Raw genomic sequence first — 17935 nt, forward strand, 5'->3', positions numbered from 1 at the left:
CTCTCTTTGTTTCTTTGCTTCTAAAAGCCTGAAAAAGACTGGTTTGGGCAAAATACCTTGACCTTTGACCTTTAACCACCTTGATATGCTTACCTTCAATCCAGGGTACTAAGATCAAGATATCAAGGCTTTATGTGGAGAGAGAGAAAGAGGAACCTGTTCTTTAGTCAGAAGTCTGGTGAATGGATGAAAGTGGAGGGCCCAGTGTGCTAACATAAGGATCAGCTCTCCTTTCCGTTTCCTTGGTTTCCTAAACAGCTTTCCTCGTCTCCTTCCCTTGTCTGTTGGGTCTCCCCGTCGTCTACAGAGGCAGGTCTGTGCTGTTGTGTCGAGTCTTTCTGGACGTCCCGTCATCCCGGGGAAGAGCTTTCTGTAGGTTAGACATGGCCGCCGTCTTCTTGAGGTCAATCACGGCATAGAACTCGCTGTGCCGTGGGGCCTGCTGCCCACACTTCGGGTGGGGCTGGCGCTGGTGCTGTGACTGGGGCGGGGCCCCCCCTCCGCCCCCGAGAGCCAGGCAGGGCTGCTGCCCCTCCAGGTCCACCTGGATGTAGTTGAGCTGCCGCGACGGGGGCATGTGGCCGTGCTCGCAGCCCGCCCCGCCAGCACCAGAGCGCCGGCGGAACTCAAAGTTAAAGATGTGCCCCCCGCCGCGCTCCGCCTGGCAGGGCTGGGCATGCGGCGGGCAGCCGTGCCGCAGCCGGGACGGCTGCACCTGCTCCGTGTTGACGTAGTTCTGCAGGGCGTCCCGGTGCACGCCCCGGGCCTCCTGGTGGTACCCGTTGGGCGTGGCGGGCCCCTCCGAGAACTCGTACTCGTCAAAGTCCTCCTCTTCCTCCTCCTCCTCCTCCTCGTACTCCTCCTCGTCCTCCTCCTCCTCCTGCTCCTCGTCCCGCTGCAGGGCGCTGTACTCCCACACCGGCGGCAGCGAGGGCAGGTTCTCGTAGTTGAGCAGTGCCGTGCGGCGGTGCCCCCCGCCCCTCTCCAAGGGGTACCCCTGCGGGGGCAGCGAGGCTGGCCCGTGGCCGTGGAGCAGCGAGTGCGAGTGGCTGTCCCCCGTGCTGCTGCTGCTGCTGGAGGCCAGTGACTGGGACACGCTGCTGGGGCTGAGCCGCTGCTTGCCAACGCCCCGCAGCGACTTGATGTTCTCGTAGGTCAGCTGGCTGTTCTTGCAGCCGTCTTGCGGAGGTTCGTGGGCCGGGTGGCGGTGCATGAGGTGGTGGAAGTGGTGGTACGAGTGGGAGTTGCAGATGTGCATGGGGGGCTCCTCTCCCTCCGTCTCCGAGCCGGTGGCGCCCTCTGCAGGCTGCAGGCTGTGGGGGTTGAGGCCCTGCCTCTCCCGCTCCAGCAGGTGGCGCTGCGCGGGTGTGGGGCCCAGCATGAAGGTGACCTCCTGGGCCGACGGCTGCAGGAACACCTGGGGGTCGACGTGCTCCTCCAGGGGACGGCAGCGCTGCGCCGCGCCCTGGCCCCCCACCGGCATGGCCCCCCGTGCCGCGCCCTGGCCCCCCACCAGCATGGCCCCCCGTGCCGCCTCGGGGAAGGGGCTGGGCCGGGCCTCAGGGAGGGCGTGCACGCAGTGCCGCATGGACAGGTCACCCTCCATGCTGACCGTGTTGACGTAGGTGTGGGTCTGCAGGGGGACACACAGGGGGGGACAGGAGGCGTGAGGGTAGGGAGGGAGGGAGCGGGGGTTCCACCTGCAGGGAGTAGTCAGCGAGTCTCCTACCTGGTCTTCCATGGCCATGAGGCCATGGTCCTCAGTCATGGAGGGCTGGGAGGAGTCCCCTCTGATTGGATAGCCAGGGTATCCATTGGGAAAACCCTGGATGGGAAATGCTGGAGCTGTTGGAATAGGAATGTACATTGAGTACACACAGCGTGCACCGTGCACTATACTGTAACCCATTCCCCTGGATGTCCCTGTGGGTGGGCTGCGTACTGTTGGGGGTCTGGGGCGTGCGCGGCATGTCCATATCCGGGGTGTGGCCGCTGCGGGCCATCATCATGGACTCCTCCACCACGTTGATGCTGTTGCACTGCATGAGCTCCTGGAGCAGGTTGAAGATCTCCTCCGCCCGGGAACACTTGAAGGCAAAGATACCTGGAGAAACAACATATAGGAGGACCTCATTAAAGACAGCGTTAATACAAATACACATGACACAGAGTACATGAAGACCTCATTAAAGACAGCGTTAATACAAATACACATGACACACAGAGTACATGAAGACCTCATTAAAGACAGCGTTAATACAAATACACATGACACACAGAGTACATGAGGACCTCATTAAAGCAGCATTAATACAACAAATGAGGTCCTCATTAAAGCAGCATTAATACAACAAATGAGGTCCTCATTAAAGCAGCATTAATACAACACATGAGGACCTCATTAAAGCAGCATTAATACAACACATGAGGACCTCATTAAAGCAGCATTAATACAACACATGAGGACCTCATTAAAGCAGCATTAATACAACATATGAGGCCCTCATTAAAGCAGCATTAATACAACACATGAGGACGTCATTAAAGCAGCATTAATACAACAAATGAGGACGTCATTAATGCAGCATTAATATACACATGAGGACCTCATTAAAGCAGCATTAATACAACACATGAGGTATTCATTAAAGGAGACATATTATGGTGTTTTCCCAACAAGTAAACATAGCATTTGAGTTCCAGAAAACATGTTTTTGAAGCTGTTTGCTGGAAATAGCATTTAGGAAAAAAAATATTGTCTACCGCTTTTCCCCTCTGTTTCAGTCCGTTCAGAATGCACTGTTTCTGGTGTCTGTAGCATTGATGCGAATGAGCTGCTGCCCATTGACCAATGAGCTGTCAGACTGAACCGCAGAATGGAGGAGAAGGGATTGTTGCCGTTTGTTGACTCCTGGAGCTCTATATCTATATAATATAATATAACATAATAATAATATTATATAGGGGTATTTATATAATATATCTAATATCATGGCCAAAAGCTATGTGCGCCTCGGATGATATTATGAATAATAAAGACTGTGTCTGACGTCTCCGGTACTCCGGTACCACAAGTAAAGACTCATAGTAGGGGATATCTCGGCCATGGTTGAGAAGAATTTGGGGGAAGGAACTTTGGCATTGACTCTCTGAAGTCCATGAACAGCGACATGGAGAAGAAAGGGATTGTACTCCGGGAGCTGAGCTGCCCGACTGCCTCCGAGCTCCCCGCGCCAGAGCTGCCGGACTGCAGTCCGGCCGCTGTCGAAGCCGTCCGGCCGCAGTCCGGCGGTGTACTCCGGGAGCTGAACTGGCGCCGAAGCTAGGTGGCAGCTCCAGCGGACTAGCAGCTCCGGCGGACGAGCAGCTCCGGCTGGGGGAACTCAGTGGCAGTCCAGCAGCTCAGCTCTGGGAGTACAATCCCTTTCTACTCCATGTCTCCTCCTCCCGACTTCCGCCGAAGTTTCGGAGGAAGCATTAATACAAAACATGAGGTCATCATTAAAGCAGCATTAGTACAAAACATGAGGACCTCATTAAAGCAGCATTAATGCAACACATGGGGACGTCATTAAAGCCGCTTTAATACCTGGAAACACATTACATGAGGACTACATTAAATGAATGCAGATTAACAGAATTGCGATCAGTTTTTACCATTTACTTACTGGTATTATGGAGGTTGGGTCTACATACTGGACTGGTGGAAGGATATCTGTATTTTTATTCTGACAATGTAATTACCAGGGTATGTGTTAATCTATGTATTAGTCATGCCTAAAGATCCATCCTCTGTGGCAAACAGCAAAGGATGGAGTTGAAGGTTTGGTTGCTTGGCGACCAGAATAAAACACGGTCCCACGTGGTTCATCATTGATGCAAATCAACTCCCCTGGTTGGAGACTGTGGGGGGACGTACGGCGTCTGGCCTGCAGGGGGAGTATGGGCATGTTGGGAGCACACCGGATCTGCTGGGTGGATTGGGTCTGATTGCGGGCACCTGCCCGCAATCAGACCAATCAGGGAGTGTGTATTTATGTGCCTGCTTTATCTTGTAGTGAGAAGGATCGGGAGCAGACGAAGGACTGGAGCACATGGACTACCATTGCGAGAGAGTCTCTTGGAACGCTCCTGTGACCGCGGCGGCGGGTTTATGATTTTTAAATCAAAAGATTTGATGTCTTAAATTCATGGAAATAAAAGACTTGCTTATGCTTCAAAGCAACCCCGATGTCCATTCGCTCTGTGAACCTGCTACAGTGGAGCCCAACCTGGGGCTGAGCTCGGAAAATGGAACAGTCACCGTTAGCAAGTGTGCCCAGACATCTGGCACAGATGTCCGAAAGACAGCACGCGCTCCGTGAGTACCTCGTTCTGCGCGTGCTGCAGAACGAGGTACTCACGGAGCTAGCCCAGTCCTTGGCGGCCGATCGGGCTATTCTCCGTTAGTTCCTTGCCTCCGGAGGGCGCGGAGACGAACCCAGAGGGGAAGGAGCCGATCCTCGCATCCACATCCTGAAGATGGGGGAGGCAGATGACGCTGAAGCCTTCCTGGAGACCTTACAGGAAGTGGCCGAGGTCTCCAGGGGGCCTCGTCAGGAGTGGGCTCACCATCTTCTGCCAATCCTGACGGGGGAGGCCCCGCTCGCAGCCCACAGTCTGCCGGCCGGGGACCAACAGGACTATGTCACCGTCGTCATGGCCATCCGGAACCGGCGTAGCCTACACCCAGAGGAACATCGGCACAGTTTCCGGGCCTTGACCTTCACAGAGGGGGACCGACCCTTCGCCTATGCCCAGCAGCTGCGGGACCAAGAGAGGAGGTGGCTGGTGCCGTACCGGAACACGCCGGCGGGGGTCGTCAAGCAGATAATCCTGGAGAGGTATATCGACGGGCCTTCCGGCCAGAACCGCCGCCTGGGTCCGGTACTACCGCCCCGAGAGCCTCTCGACTGCTGTCGACCTCACGGAGAGCCACCTGCCCCCCCCTCTGAAGGGCCATCGACCACCAACACCTGGTCCGCCGGCGCAGCTGCCCTGCGGCGGGACAGGCCGACCCCGGTGCTGAGGGCGAAATGGGGGGCCACCATGTCAGAGCGGCTACGTGAATCCCCCCCCCCCACCCCTGCAGACGGGCACTCAGACGGCAAGGGAGGGGTGTTGGCAGTGTGGATGGCCTGACCACTTCCGGCGGGAGTGCCCTATGAAGGAGGTGTGCCAGGTCGTCCGCGTCACCAGTGCCCCGTCTCCTCCCCACGGTTCAGGCGAGTTGTACAGTATCCCGGTGAGGATACAGCGGGGTACATATCAGGTGCTTTTGTATTTGGGCTGCATGCAGACCATTATCCATCAGCGCCTGGTGCGATCCGAGGCATTGGTGGAGGCATCTAGCGTTTTGGTGAGGTGTATACACGGGGATGTTCACGAGTATCCCATGGTCCCTATCGAAATCCGTTATGGGGGGAAAAAGCATAGAATCAAGGCGGCGGTTAGTTCGAGCCTCACGCATCCCCTGATTCTATGGTTGGATTGGGTTGGGTTTCCACAGGCTGTTAGGGGGCCTACGGGGGTGCGTACACGAAAGATTGGGACATGTTAGTCGTGTGCTGTGTTCTGACACCCACAGTGAGGACGTTGTCACCCAATTGCTGGTATGCAGGAGCCGCCCAGAAATTATTTTCAAGGCGGCGCATTATAACCCAATGGCGGCCCATTTGGGATACGATAAAACCCTTAACCGGATAATGGCTCGGTTCTATTGGCCGGGGATTCGGGCGGAGGTGTGCAGCTGGTGCGCCTCCTGTCCCGAGTGTCGGTTGGTGAAACCCCCAGCCGTCCCCAGGGCTCCCTTGCGGCCCCTTCCCCTGGTAGAAGCCCCCTTCGACCGCATTGGCATGGACATTATCGGGCCATTAGAACGTTTTCCGCACAGGGGTATCGATTTGTGTTAGTCCTGATCGACTACGCAACCCGATACCCGGAAGCAATTCCTTTGCGCAACATCTCCGCGAAGAGTGTTGCGCAGGCGTTGTTTCATGTCATATCGTTGGTGGGAATCCCAAAAGAGATTCTCACTGATCAGGGCACCAATTTCAATTCATGCACGAGTAGGGAACTTTAAGGTTTGTTGAAGGTCAAGGCCATCCGCACGAGCGTCTATCACCCAGCCACGGACGGTTTGTGTGAGAGGTTTAACCGGACGTTAAAGTCCATGATCCGTAAGTTCGTACACGATGATGCTTGAAATTGGCATCAATGGCTAGAGCCTCTGTTTGCAGTGCGGGAAGTGCCTCAGGCTTCTAAGGGGATTTCCCCATTTGAGTTGCTCTATGGGCGCAAGCCCAGGGGCGTCCTGGACCTCATTAAAGAAAACTGGCAGGAGAGGTCCAGTGACGGCAAAAATTAAATACAGTACGTCATGGGCTTGCGTGCAAAGCTTCACTCACTAGGGGTATTATCACGTGAGCACTTGCACCGAGCCCAGGAGAGTCAGAGTAACTAGATTACACAATCTCACACCGGGGGACAAGGTCCTTGTACTGTCGCCCAACTCTAGCACCAAATTGCTTGCGAAGTGGCAAGGGCCCTTTGTGGTCACACGGCGAGTCGGGGACATGGATTACGAGGTAGCGCGGTCGAACAGGGGCGAAAACAAACAGATATACCACATCAACCTCCTTAAGAGGTGGAATGATGCGGCCCCCGTCGTGTTCGTGACGACGCTACCAGAGAGAGAGGACTTCGGACCGAAAGTCCCTGCTCTAGGTCCCACCCCTCCGGTCGGTCGAGGTGAAGATCTCTCTGTGAGTCAGGCGGTGGACATTGCCAGCCTGCAACTCCAGTTCGCCGATGCGGACACGCCCCTATAGGCTGCCCGTCCATAAACAGGACGTTGTGCGGCGCAAATTGGCAACAATGTTAGAGTTGGGCGTGGTTGAGGAGTCCCACAATGACTGGTGCAGCCCCGTCGTGCTGGCGGGGAAGCGGACGAGTCTGTCCGGTTCTGTGTGGATTACCGTAGGGTGAAGGCGGTTTCGAAGTTTGATGCCTACCCAATGCCTCGGATCGACGAGCTCGTGGACCGGCTTGACATGGCCACCTACTACACGACTCTGGACTGCACGGAGGGCTACTGGCAGATTCCGTTGTCTCCAGCAGCCCGGGAAAAAACGGCCTTCTCCACTCCGCTCGGTCTGTACCAGTTCAAGGTGCTTCCGTTCCGGTTGTTCGGAGCCCCGGCCACGTTTCAGCGGCTGATGGACAGTGTACTGCGGCCCCACGGTGCGTATGCTGCTGCCTACATCGATTACATTGTCATCTTTGGTGACACTTGGGGGCAGCTTATGCAGCGGGTGGCGGCCGTCCTTCAGTCGCTGAGACAGGCGGGGCTCACAACTAACCCGAAGAAGTGCTTGATCGGGCGGAGGGAGATCCAGTATCTGGGGTACCACCTTGGGGGGGGGAAGGTCCAGCCGCAGGTCGGTAAGACCGCTGCGGTCGCCGCCTCCCCTCGGCCAAGCACCAAGAAGGAGGTGAGGCGTTTCCTGGGGCTGGCAGGGTACTACCGGCAGTTTGTGCCGCACTTCTTGGACCTAGCCAGCCCCGTGACCGACCTCACCCGTAAGAGGGCCCCAGGTACAGTCCAGTGGTCGGAGCCATGTTAAGTGTCATTTGAGGCTATTAAAACAGCCCTCTGTTGGGAAGCGGTCCTGTGTGCTACTAACTTTGATCAACCTTTTTCCCTGCAGACAGACGCATTGGACAGGGGGTTGGGCGCGGTCCTGACCCAGCAGGTGGAGGGGGCCGACCGACCAGTGCTTTACCTGAGCCGCAAACTGTCAGACCGGGATATACAGCATGGTTGAGAAGGAGTGTCTCGCCATCCGATGGGCAGTCGGCGCCCTTTGGTACTACCTGCTAGGTCACGCGTTCACCCTCTACTCCGACCACGCCCTCCTCCAGTGGCTCCACCGCATGAAGGATGTCAACACGAGGATTACCCGGTGGTACCTCGTGTTGCAACCTTTCAACTTCTGGGTTGTGCACAGGCCTGGGGCGCAGATGGCCATGGCGGACTTCCTCTCCCGTTCCGGGGGGGGGGGGGGGAAATGAGTTGGCGGCCGGATGTGTCCACGGCTTGTGTCGGGCGGTGGGGGTGTGTGGGGTGACGTACGGCGTCTGGCCTGCAGGGCGCCGGATCTACTGGGTGGATTGGGTCTGATTGCGGGCACCTGCTCGCAATCAGACCAATCAGTGAGTGTGTATTTATGTGCCTGCTTTATCTTGTAGAGAGAAAGATTGGGAGCAGAGACGATTGGGAGCACATGGACTACCATTGCGAGAGAGTCTCTTGGAACGCTCCCTGTGACCACGGCGGCGGGTTTGTGATTTCTTAAATTGTCTTCAATTCATGGAAATAAAAGACTTGCTTGTGCTTCAGAGCAACCCTGGGGTCCATTCGCTCTGTGAACCTGCTACAGAGAATCTTCTAAAAGTTGTTTGTTTTGCATAATGTGGTGGTAATTCTACAAACTGCATTGACGACGCAACTCAGAATAAACTTAGAGTTCATTGTGATAAAGGATAAAGATAGCATAAAAGAAAAGTAGTCTGTGTAGAGAGGCCACACAACATGACAAGCATCCAGAGGTGGAGCACTGCAGTGAGCCCCTCACAGCGGGCACCACCCAGTGTTAAAGCATCCAGAGGTGGAGCTCTGCAGTGAGCCCCTCACAGTGGGCACCACCCAGTTTTAAAGCATCCAGAGGTGGAGCCCTGCATTGAGCCCCTCACAGTGGGCACCACCCAGTTTTAAAGCATCCAGAGGTGGAGCCCTGCATTGAGCCCCTCACAGTGGGAACCACCCAGTGTTAAAGCATCCAGAGGTGAGGCACTGCAGTGAGCCCCTAACAGCGGGCACCACCCAGTATTAAAGCGGGGAGACGTCCTTGAGGCCAGCTGCTGATAGGGATGCCCCTGCTCCCCTCGGCCGTCTCAGAAGGCAGCTTGTGGTATAGCTGCGAGTCAAACCGTCTCAGTCCGCCATCAAGGTCAATAAGCGTGGTACAAACAGTGAAATGGTGACTAAAGATAGGCACCAAGAGGTCACCGTGTCTGAGCGTCTTGTGAACAAAACGTCATATGGACATTCACATTAAAATGATCACTCTCTTTAAACTGTGGTTAAAGAGAGTAAATAATTGAACACTTAGTTCCCACTAAGCCACAGGAGAAGACAGTTAATAGACTCAGATGTGTGGGGTTCACAGCACTAGTCAGTAGTGTGTAACCCATGGGAGAAGACAGTTAACTGACTATGTGTGGGGTTCACAGCACTAGTCAGTAGTGTGTAACCCACGGGAGAAGACAGTTTATCAACAGACTCTGAGATGTGTGGGGTTCACAGTACTAGTCAGTAGTTCAGCATGGGGTTCACAGTACTAGTCAGTAGTGTAGCAGACTGAGAGCAGCAGTGGTCCTCACCCTGGCCGGTCTGACAGCGCCGGCCGCTCTCGAAGGAGAACAGGTTGGAGTCGTAGCCGTAGCGGCGCAGGCAGAGGTAGGGCCACCGGATGGCGTCCCTCTTGCGCGTGTGAAGGATGAGCTCCGTCTGTGTGAGCTCCATGGTGCCAGAACCCAGTTCGTTCCCCTCATCATCTACATTGGTCACCTGTCGATCACCACACAGCCGTTCGGACAAGCCCACATGATTGACGAGAGATTGGCATGGCTAATCATTTAAGCCTTTCTGAAGATCTTATAATAAACTTAATGAGAAATTATATAGTACATAACATTTGCTATCTGGAGAAATTGCAATGATTGTGAATGTTTGTCTGTTGTTTGTTTATTTAGATAAATCAGGTTATGTATCCCCTAGTGGCAGCATTCATATTAATAAACACTACCCCTATCGATGTAGAATTGTAAAAACACAAATTGACAGAGAGCATGTACCAGTGACACTTAATATCTGTTTATGGACTAATGTCTGTCAATATGAATCAAAGCAACATGCTGAATATTATCCCATACATCTATGACAAAATAATTTCCTTACGCTAATATCATATCCTAATATCCCACAGCAACTAGAAGCATGAACGTGGATGAGGCACCTTGAACTTGGTGAGGTGGATGTCTCGGAGAGGGTCTCTGTATAGACAGCTCCAACAGCTCCCCATAGCTTCAGCAGGCCATCTGAAACCTGGGCCACACAAACACACCCGTCAGCCCTGCATCATACGGTCGACGCAGCAATTATTTTTATTATTATTAAACTTTATTTTACCAGGTAAGAATTGCTTGAGATCAAATGATTGAGCAAGGCCTGGCCAACACGGCAGCAGTAAAATAAAATGCCCTCTCCCTAGAGTTATTCCGATACAGATACCAGCATTGGAATTCCTCCAACACCGCCTAAAAGTCAGTATTGAGTATCGTGAGTACGCTCACCGATACTTAGAATAGAATGGGAATTTGCAATGGGAATCGCTTCATCTCCGACCGAAATGCGTTCGACCTACCAAATCGGAAAAACATGGATGCTCACGCTTACCTACACGATTACAAATGCATTATTATAATTGTAGATTATAAATGTTAATTATCTAAAGTTCTAAAAAGATATATTGTCGACAGTAAGTCTATATTGCTGACTATACGACTATACATTACATTGCTGTCATCATCAGAGAACCCTTCAATAAGTTATTTCAGTAGTTACAATGCCAGATGCTGTATCGGTATATACTCAGTAACGGCCAATGGCCAGTTCAGGAATCGGTACCGGAAAGGAAAAAACTGGTATGTGAACATCTCTAGTTGTCCCTATTGTCCCTGCTAAGGCCAGAGCCCCTGCGGAGGAGCGGGTCTTACGGGGTCAAGGCCATGGGAAGGGGTTCAGTACTCAGTCCCAGGATCCTCTGCTTGGCCTCGTTGTAAACAGCAGACCGCTCGGTTGGATCGACATCTCCAAGGGCAGCACCATTTTCCTCCTCCTGAAACGTAGAGATTAACTTTGTTACCCAAAGCAAAGTAATCGTGAACATATCTTAACATGAACAAATCTAACAGATAATATATACAATGGAGTACTTCATGGTTTATCAACATTTTATTTTAAATTTCTTCAAGTTAGAATGAGAAATATTTTACATCCATATTCTGCACACACAGACTCCTTATATGCCTCTATAAATGGCATTTCAATCTATATCAAATGCTGGTATGACTCACAAGGCATTGATATTATAATCAATGATATGCTCTAAAATAAAGTATCATACACCTAACCTAACAAGCCTAACAAATTTGTTAGGTCAGGTGTTTATAAACGTCATGAATGGCAGAGACTGGCTAAAGAAGTACACTTGGTGGCCAAATAGTGGCTCTGTGGCAATCGTCCCACAATGCAAACAAACTTTGAACAAGCATATCATTGTGAACAGATATGTCTCAATATAACTTTCTTAGATAGAATTAAATTGTTAAATTAAGTAAAATAATTAAAGATATATAGATAAATAAGGGAAAAATCCTTTAACCCTTAATCCATTACCATCTATAGGACAACAACGTCACTATTAGCCAATGAATATGGAAAAGGCTATGATCTTGAGTTAAATATTTAAGTGGTTGTCCGGTACTAAAGACAGGGTTAATTTAGAGTTAGCTTCCCCAGATGTGGTGTAAAGAACGACAGGTCAATTTTCGGTGGTCAAAGTTCATCCAAAAAGGACAATGCGAGTTCTACAGCGATTGATTGAAAACTTTGAATACGCATTTGCATATCTTATCCTCTTCAACTTCATGAAACTTCATGAAACTTAGACCACCTTTCCGCACAAGTTGGTTCACTCATCTTAAAATGGGATAACAATCATCACCAAAAGTGGATGATGGTGGCGCGAGCAGCCAGAAGTGTATCTCCAGACATCTTTGGCCCAGGGTCATGAAACCTTGTCCACGTGTCACGGGAACGAAGCCAAGCTCATCCCTCGTTATCAACAGCATAAAACAAAGAACCTTGAAATGGACTGTATCAGGCCTGGCCCCCCCACAATATTATTATTACTATTATTATTATTATTATTATTATCATCATCATCATCCCCAAACCTCTTAAAGGAACAATAATTCGAACTTTACATGCTACCTCCCTATTCAAACGTTTTATACTATTTACTTTAGTCCACAGCAGAGTCCCGAGTATCTAGGGATCGGGGTCAATACCTGATGAAGAGACAGCTCTTCCCCGCCAAGCGATCGGGCAGCTGCTCTGTCTCTACAGAGCCATCCTTTGGTCAATATCTCCACACAATGGGGGAATTGCAAAGCACCCTGCCCTAAACAATAGCCTGGCTAATGTGCAACTAACCCGGATAAGTTTTATTTTTTAAAATTGTTCCCAATGGATATAACGCTAACAGCGCTGTTTGAAGTGTATCTAACCAGCTGTACACCAGTAAAAAGCAGGTAAAAAAACAGCATTGGACTGTAAAACATACAGGTTGACTTAAGATGACTATATATTATACAGGTTAAACTGACTGAGGGTAGATTAAAACAAGAACAAAAGTAAGGCTACTCGTTCAGATTTATACTTATTTTACACAAATACCATCATATACCGTTCCCCCAGTACCCTGTTGAGTTTGCCATCCGTTCCTAAACCTGAACTTCTCACATATTTTTAACATGCCTGTTGAATCTGGTGTTTTCCCCATTGACCTCAAGAGGGCCAAAGCAGTTCCCCTTTTTAAAAAGGGAAACAGCCACGACCCTGGTTACTGCAGAACGGTCTATTTTATGCACAGTCTCAACATTTTTTGAAAGGTGGTCAATGAGCAATTAAATGAATACATGAATAAAAAACAACTTCATGTTTAAATTCCAATCCGGATTCAGGAAGTAACATTCTACCGAATCATGCCTACTCTATTTATCCGACATCATACGCAGGGATATATATAAATGAAATCTCTGCGGGATAGTGTTACTTGATCTTCAAAAGGCAATCGATAGGGTAAATCATAACAGATTAATTGCCAAACTTGAGGCCCTGGGGGCAGACAGCTTCACCTGTAGGTGGTTTAGGTCTTACCTGTCAGGGAGGACAATTGGTGGCCCTAGGGGGAGTGCTGTCTGACCCTAGCAAAGTTGAATGTGGCGTTCTGCAAGAAAGCATTCTCGGACCGTCCTTATATTTTATATTAATGATATGCTAGACTCCTGATCATGTGACCTATTTCTGAACACTGATGACTCAGCACTTTTAATGTCTCATAAACACCAATCCACCCTAGAGAGTACACTGAGCACAGAGCTAGCTTCTGTAAATAACTGGCTGATTGACAATCTGCTGTCCCTACACCATGGTAAGACAGAGGCCATCTTGTTCGGCTCAAAATACAGATTGAACCGATGATCTGAATTTAAGGTCACTTTGAATAAAGTTGTGGTCAGTGCAAAAGCATCAGTTAATTACCTGGGATGCATCCTAGAAAAAAACTTGGATGTCAGGAATATGGCCAACAAGGTTCTGAGTAAAGTCACCGGGCTCACAAAGTTCTTAGCCAGAAAATGCAAATTTTAGATAGGTCAAACAATGATAATTTTGGCAAACTCCTACATTTTAAATCATTTTGAATTTGCAAGCACTTCAAGGCCTAACAAGCTGAATGAAAGGGAGGCTGCAAACAGCACAGAATAAATTAATGAGAGTCATTCAGAACTTGGGCTATAGGTCTCATATAGGTAGGTCACAATTAGCTAACCCTAACCCTATCAGATAAATGTAAGACATTTATGGGAAAGGAACCTTTGCCAATATAGGCGCAGTTCAGTGGACCAAGATAGATAGGCAATTTAAAGTAATTTCCAGCCTGAATTCTTTTAAAAAGAGAAACGAGGCCTGGTTACTAGAGAGGGGTAGCTGAATAGAGCATTGTGGTTTCATCCTCAATTGTATTGAATGTCTTTTCATGTGTGTAAGGCATTTTTATACAATTTAATAAATCAAATCAAATGATACACCTACTGATTACCCCTACGCAGGAACAGGGGGCTGCCACAGGGTAGCGCCCGGGGACCAAGTCCAGGTGTAGTGCCTTTGCCTCGGCTATGGGCCGGTGTGTTAAATGTCCGTTTTTTTGTGTGTGTGTGTGTGTGTGTGTGTGTGTGTGTGTGTGTGTGTGGGGGGGGGGGGGGGGGTGCCATGCAAAATCCACACAGAAAGCCTGTGACGTAGGGGCGTGTCTTTGTATCTGGCGCCAACAGGGAAACAGCCCAGAGAGCAGAGAAACACAGACCTAAGCGGTTCATGCTGTGGCTTGAAAAAAATACTTGAAATGTTGTTCTCGATGTTTGCATAATAGTAATTTACAACATACTGTGTAGAACAATACATAGAGTATATAAGATATATCGTCTAGCTTTACTAGAAATCTCAAATAATTCAATATAAACCCCCCAGAAAGCCCTAGCAACCACCTAGAACACCCTAGCAACCCCCCAGAACGCCATAGCAAACCAACAAAAAGGCCTACAGCCATCCAAAACACCAAAGAGGAAACATATAACATCCTACCAGCCATCAGAGAAACTACAGCAATGCTTCCAATAACTCTAGTGCACATCTCCAGTATACCAAAAAAGCAAAAAAAATCTTTTCAGCAAGCTACACAGCTAAATTTCCTCTGAAATTGTAAATTGTATTTATTATTAGAAATGTTTCCCAAACACCCAAATGCCTCCTTCATACTTGAAAAATAATTAAAACTTCATCAACTACCCGACATCCAAACATTAACGATGATTCAAAACTTTAATACAATTCATACTTTTCCAGTGTTTAAACGTTAAAACTCTTAAAGTCGCTAGCTATTTTTAGCCGATGAGATTGTAATTCAACGGCCAAAAAACATATTGAGCTGGCATATATAATACAGGTGCTATGCATGTGTTAGGATACATGCATGTGCAAAACTCATGTTTAAAACAAAGCCTAACGCATGGTTTTTGGTTTTTGGGGTTTAACAAAAATATTGTATAACCCCCCCAGTTAGACAGGGCTATGTTGGCTAGATTTGCATCGTGCAGTAAGAAAATGCTCCCACTCTGATCGATGAGAGCTGCTACACTGAGCCATCTGAAAACAAACCGGAAATCCTGTCTTATACAGTCCAATTCAGCTCCATGTTTTATAATCCAGCAGCGGTACTACATACACTTCCAAAACCGGATTGTTACTTTACTTTTAGTGCATTTGAGAGGACTTATTGTTTCTGTTGTGCATATCACACACGACATACGTAGCAAGACGAAAATGATAGAAAGGATGGAGACGAAAGGGGGACTTCATCAAAGAGAAATGGCGTCCCTGCGAGAACTAGTGGCGTAGCGAGTGAGGATGGATGAAAGTTAACAAGCAGACATTTCAGACGGAGCAGATTCAGAGCCGCATCAAGACTCCATGGCCTTATTTAAGATAAATGGTGGAAGTTGTCGGCTCCAAGAACGAATCTTGACGAATGCGTTGTCTTTTGCGAAACAAAAAAGGAATTTGGTAGTCCTGTAGAGATGAGGGAATTTCGAACAAAATAGTTTAAGGCTTAATTAGACCAGAAGTGTGTTCTCGTTTTGATCATAATGTTTTGAGTTCTGTTACTGACACTGAAAACTGATTTGCATATTGGAGCGAGGTTTAACGTTTTTTTTTTGCAGTTAGAATAGTTTAACTTTAAATCTTCTTATTATATTAATAAGACATAAGGTTCAGTTAGCTTTGCCCAGAAACAACCGGTAGAAATGAGGGCTACTTTTTACTTTTATACCAGAGTACATTTCAGAGCCTGTACTTTCAGCTTTCACTGAAGTAAAGCAGGTGAATCAGTACTTCTACTCTCATTATTTATTTGGGATGTCAGTGTAGCTCGCTTAGTTTTTCATTGCTCTCTAGCTGATAGTTTAGGGCTCCCCTAACTGTGGCGACAATGCTAATGCAGCAATGCTAATGTGTTCAGTCTGTTTGTGATACCATCTCACTATTGTGAGGACATGAGAAACCGCCATGTATTCACTTTTATTAGTAGTGTGTCGTACACAGGCTGCATGTGAAGATCATTTTTAAAACAAACCGGGTTTGTATTGTGTGAAATACAGATAAAAATACATTTTCTTCATGGAATATGTTTTTGCTTGCAGTGCCTACACTGTAAAAGCCTGAAGGACAGGGCTTCCATCTAGATTAGTCCAAGGAGAACCAAGCTAGTCCCATTTCATACGAAGTACAAAACAATTTTGTAGCAGCACGTGTTTTAGTTCATTGGCCTCTTGACATCGCACATCCTTGTGATGACTATTTGCGATGACGATGCTGAGCCAATATATTGTGCAGCCGTAGACTCCCATATGCTCCTGAGATACATCTAGAACAACAACACCAGGCTAGAGTCAGCCCCTGGTAGACCAGGCCCCTGGTAGACCAGGCTAGAGTCAGCCCCTGGTAGTCCAGGCTGGAGTCATCCCCTGGAAGACCGGGCTAAAGTCAGCCCCTGGTAGTCCAGGCTAGAGTCAGCCTCTGGTAGACCGGGCTAGAGTCAGCCCCTGGTAGTCCAGGGTAGAGTCTGCCCCTGGTAGACCAGGCTAGAGTCAGCCCCTGGTAGACCAGGAGAGCTAGAGTCAGCCTCTGGTAGACCGGCCTAAAGTCAGCCCCTTGTAGACCGGGCAAGAGTCAGCCCCTGGTAGACTGGGCTAAAGTCACCCCCTGGTAGACCGGGCTAGAGTCAGCCCCTGGTAGACCAGGCTAGAATCGGCCCCTAGCAGACCGGGCTAAAGTCAGCCCCTGGTAGACCGGGCTAGAGTCAGCCCCTGGTAGACCGGGCTAGAATCAGTCCCTGGTAGTCAAGGTTAGAGTCAGCCCCTGGTAGACCGTGCTAGAGTCAGAAGCTGGTAGACCAGGCTAGAGTCAGCCCCTGGTAGACCGGGCTAGAGTCAGCCCCTGGTATACAAGGCTAGAGTCAGCCCCTGGTAGACCAGGCTAGAGTCAGCCTATGGTAGACCGGGCTAGAGTCAGCCCCTGGTAGTCAAGGCTAGAGTCAGCCCCTGGTAGACCAGGCTAGAGTCAGCCCCTGGTAGACCAGGAGAGCTAGAGTCAGCCCCTGGTAAACCGGGCTAAAGTCAGCCCCTGGTAAACCGGGCTAAAGTCAGCCCCTGGTAGTCCAGGCTAGAGTAGAACCTAGCCTAGAACACCATAGCAACCTCCCAGAACATCCTAGCAACCACCCACAACACCCTGGTAACCACCTGCAACAACCTGGTAACCACCTACAGCAACATAGCAACCCCCAGAACACCAAAGCAACCATGAGGCTATATATATATATATATATATATATATATATATATATATATATATATAACACCATAGCAGCCACCATCAATGCCAGAAGGCTAAGGGCTACCATAGGTAACACATTAACACACTGTACTCCTCATCAGAGGGGGAGACGACTGAGGGCTTTTCTTTGGGTTGTAAAACGCAAGCATAGCATTACATCCATTAGCTCAGGTGACGCCGATCCCTAATGACCGCTTAATTAAGCTTTAATCGGTTGATAAACCCGAAGCGCGTGGGATATCTCACGGCTACATGCTATGGTGAAGCTAAACTATGGGACACATATTCAACACAATCCTGTGACATCTGTGTGGTTTGATGGCGGTCTGAATGCGATGAGTGGTGAACGGGTAACAGAGGCTGGAGACGGAAAACACAGCGATGGTTTGTTACTCACATGTTCGGCCCAGATTGTTGTTATCCCCGTGACGAGGTGAAGCTGCGGCCGGATACCGGGTACCGCGGCTGCTGCTGATGGCATAGGGTAGGACTTGCAGAAAACCAACGCAAATTAGGAATGTAGAGACGGAATTA

The 17935-nt window shown here is 49.5% G+C and overlaps 1 protein-coding gene across 1 annotated transcript; it reads right to left on the minus strand.

The window, feature by feature from the left end:
• Positions 1-301: 301 nt before the first annotated feature.
• Positions 302-17903, minus strand: frs3 (fibroblast growth factor receptor substrate 3; the record flags this gene model as incomplete). Its single annotated transcript, XM_079741922.1, has 7 exons — positions 17799-17903; positions 10879-11000; positions 10119-10207; positions 9484-9670; positions 1943-2104; positions 1730-1845; positions 302-1633 (listed from the first exon to the last, which is right to left on the minus strand). The coding sequence occupies exons 3-7, from the start codon at positions 10182-10184 to the stop codon at positions 302-304; spliced, it is 1863 nt and encodes a 620-aa protein (XP_079598048.1). The 5' UTR covers positions 10185-10207; positions 10879-11000; positions 17799-17903.
• Positions 17904-17935: the final 32 nt, after the last annotated feature.

This window comes from Pollachius pollachius, assembly GCF_949987615.1.
Source record: "Pollachius pollachius genome assembly, chromosome: 8".
NCBI lineage: Eukaryota > Metazoa > Chordata > Actinopteri > Gadiformes > Gadidae > Pollachius > Pollachius pollachius.